This window comes from Mandrillus leucophaeus, unplaced genomic scaffold, assembly GCF_000951045.1.
Source record: "Mandrillus leucophaeus isolate KB7577 unplaced genomic scaffold, Mleu.le_1.0 Scaffold34, whole genome shotgun sequence".
Taxonomy (NCBI): domain Eukaryota; kingdom Metazoa; phylum Chordata; class Mammalia; order Primates; family Cercopithecidae; genus Mandrillus; species Mandrillus leucophaeus.
Window position 1 is genome coordinate 468670 of NW_012103587.1, and position 1694 is coordinate 470363.

At 45.0% G+C, this 1694-nt stretch overlaps 1 protein-coding gene across 1 annotated transcript in view; it reads left to right on the plus strand.

Moving 5' to 3' along the window:
- The window catches only part of DNAH10 (dynein, axonemal, heavy chain 10), a 222062-nt gene that overhangs the window by 65298 nt on the left and 155070 nt on the right, over nucleotides 1-1694 (plus strand). Inside the window, exon 23 of the mRNA XM_011988890.1 lies at nucleotides 729-907. Coding sequence (XP_011844280.1) covers nucleotides 729-907 — 179 coding nt within the window. The remainder of the gene's footprint in view (nucleotides 1-728; nucleotides 908-1694) is intronic.

The window sequence follows — 1694 nt, forward strand, 5'->3', positions numbered from 1 at the left end:
GTGTGCCACCATGCCTGGCTAATTTTTGTATTTTTAGTAGAGATGGAGTTTCACCATGTTAGCCAGGCTGGTCTTGAACTCCTGACCTCAAGTGATCCTCCTGCCTCAGCCTCCCAAAGTGCTGGGATTACAGGCCTGAGCCACTGAACCCAATCCTAAAATTCTTATTCTAAAGAGAATTTGGTAAATACCATGAGACAAAAAATACTGTGAGACAAACCAAAGACTGCTATGGCTTCCAAAGAAACGGGTGACGTTTGTTTAAGGATGCTCAAAAATGGCATCTGGGAAATGTGGCATTTGGCTAGATGATTGTGAGCAGGGATGTAGTGATGTAGAGTGGTGGTCGTCATTGGAATTGGGGGAGAAGCATAGAACTGGGAAATCAGAGTGGTAGGGGAGTTATTAGTAGGATGATGACATTCTCAAGGGGGCAGCAAAGCATGGTGATGTTGACCACAACGTAGACCAGCTCAGATTCCCTTAAAATAGTCTCATTTCTGAATGACCTGGTTGTGAGAATTAGACACAATTTTCTAACTGGAGGAGACTGGAGATGTCATTGGTCTTTTGGTTTTAGTTAGAATGGTGCCATGATTCTAAATTTGTCTTCCCGTGTGGTTTATGAGGATGAAATTATAATTGAGGTACATTATGCATGATTTCTTTTTCAATTTTGTATACCTTAAAATTGTATTTATTCATTTATTGGTGTATTTATTTACTAGGAGTAGAGCTTTTAGGTGTTTTTGAAAGAGAGCTGGCAAGGCATGAAAAGAGCCGTCAGGAACTGGCTAACGCTGAGAAACTTTTCGATCTTCCTATTACCATGTACCCAGAGCTGCTGAAAGTGCAGAAGGAAATGAGTGGGCTGAGGATGATTTACGAGCTCTACGAAGGACTAAAGGTGAGCATCTCCCCAAAACCAAAGGACTCAAGCTCACCGAAGGGGATGTAGGAATTACTTAGGCCCCGCAGACTTTGATGCCACCATAATTATGAGCTTGGGTTCGACTTCGTGGAAACGCTCATTTTGGCCGTGGGAGGGGGGATGGGGAGTGATTGCTTATGGGTACAGGGTTTCCATTTGGGATGTTGAAAAAGTTCTGGAAATAGGCCAGTTGCAGTGGCTCACACCTGTAATCCCAGCACTTTGGGAGGCCAAGGCGGGTGGATCACCTGAGGTCAGGAGTTCGAGGACAGTCTGGCCAATGTGGTGAAACCCCGTCTCTACTAAAAATACAAAAGTTAGCCAGGTACAGTGGCAGGTGCCTGTATTCCCAGCTGCTCAGGAAGCTGAGGCAGGAGAATCACTTGAACCTGGGAGGTGGAGGTTGCAGTAAGCCAAGATTGCGCACGGCACTCCAGCCTGGGCGACAAGAGCAAAACTCCATCTCAAAAAAACAAACAAACAAAAAAACTTCTGGAAATAGATAGTGGCGGTGGCTGCCTGACATTGTGAAAGTACTTGATACCATGCCATGGAATCGTACATTTTATTTTTATTTTTGAGGCAAAGTCTTGTTCTACCACCCAAGCTGGGGTGCAGTGGTGTGATAATAGCTCACTGCAGCCTCAAACTCCTGGGCTAAAGTGATCCTCCTGCTTCAGCCTGCAAAGCAGTCGGGACTACAGAGGTGCACAACCATGCCTGGCTATTCTTTTTTTATTTTTAGTAGAGGCAAGGTCTCGCT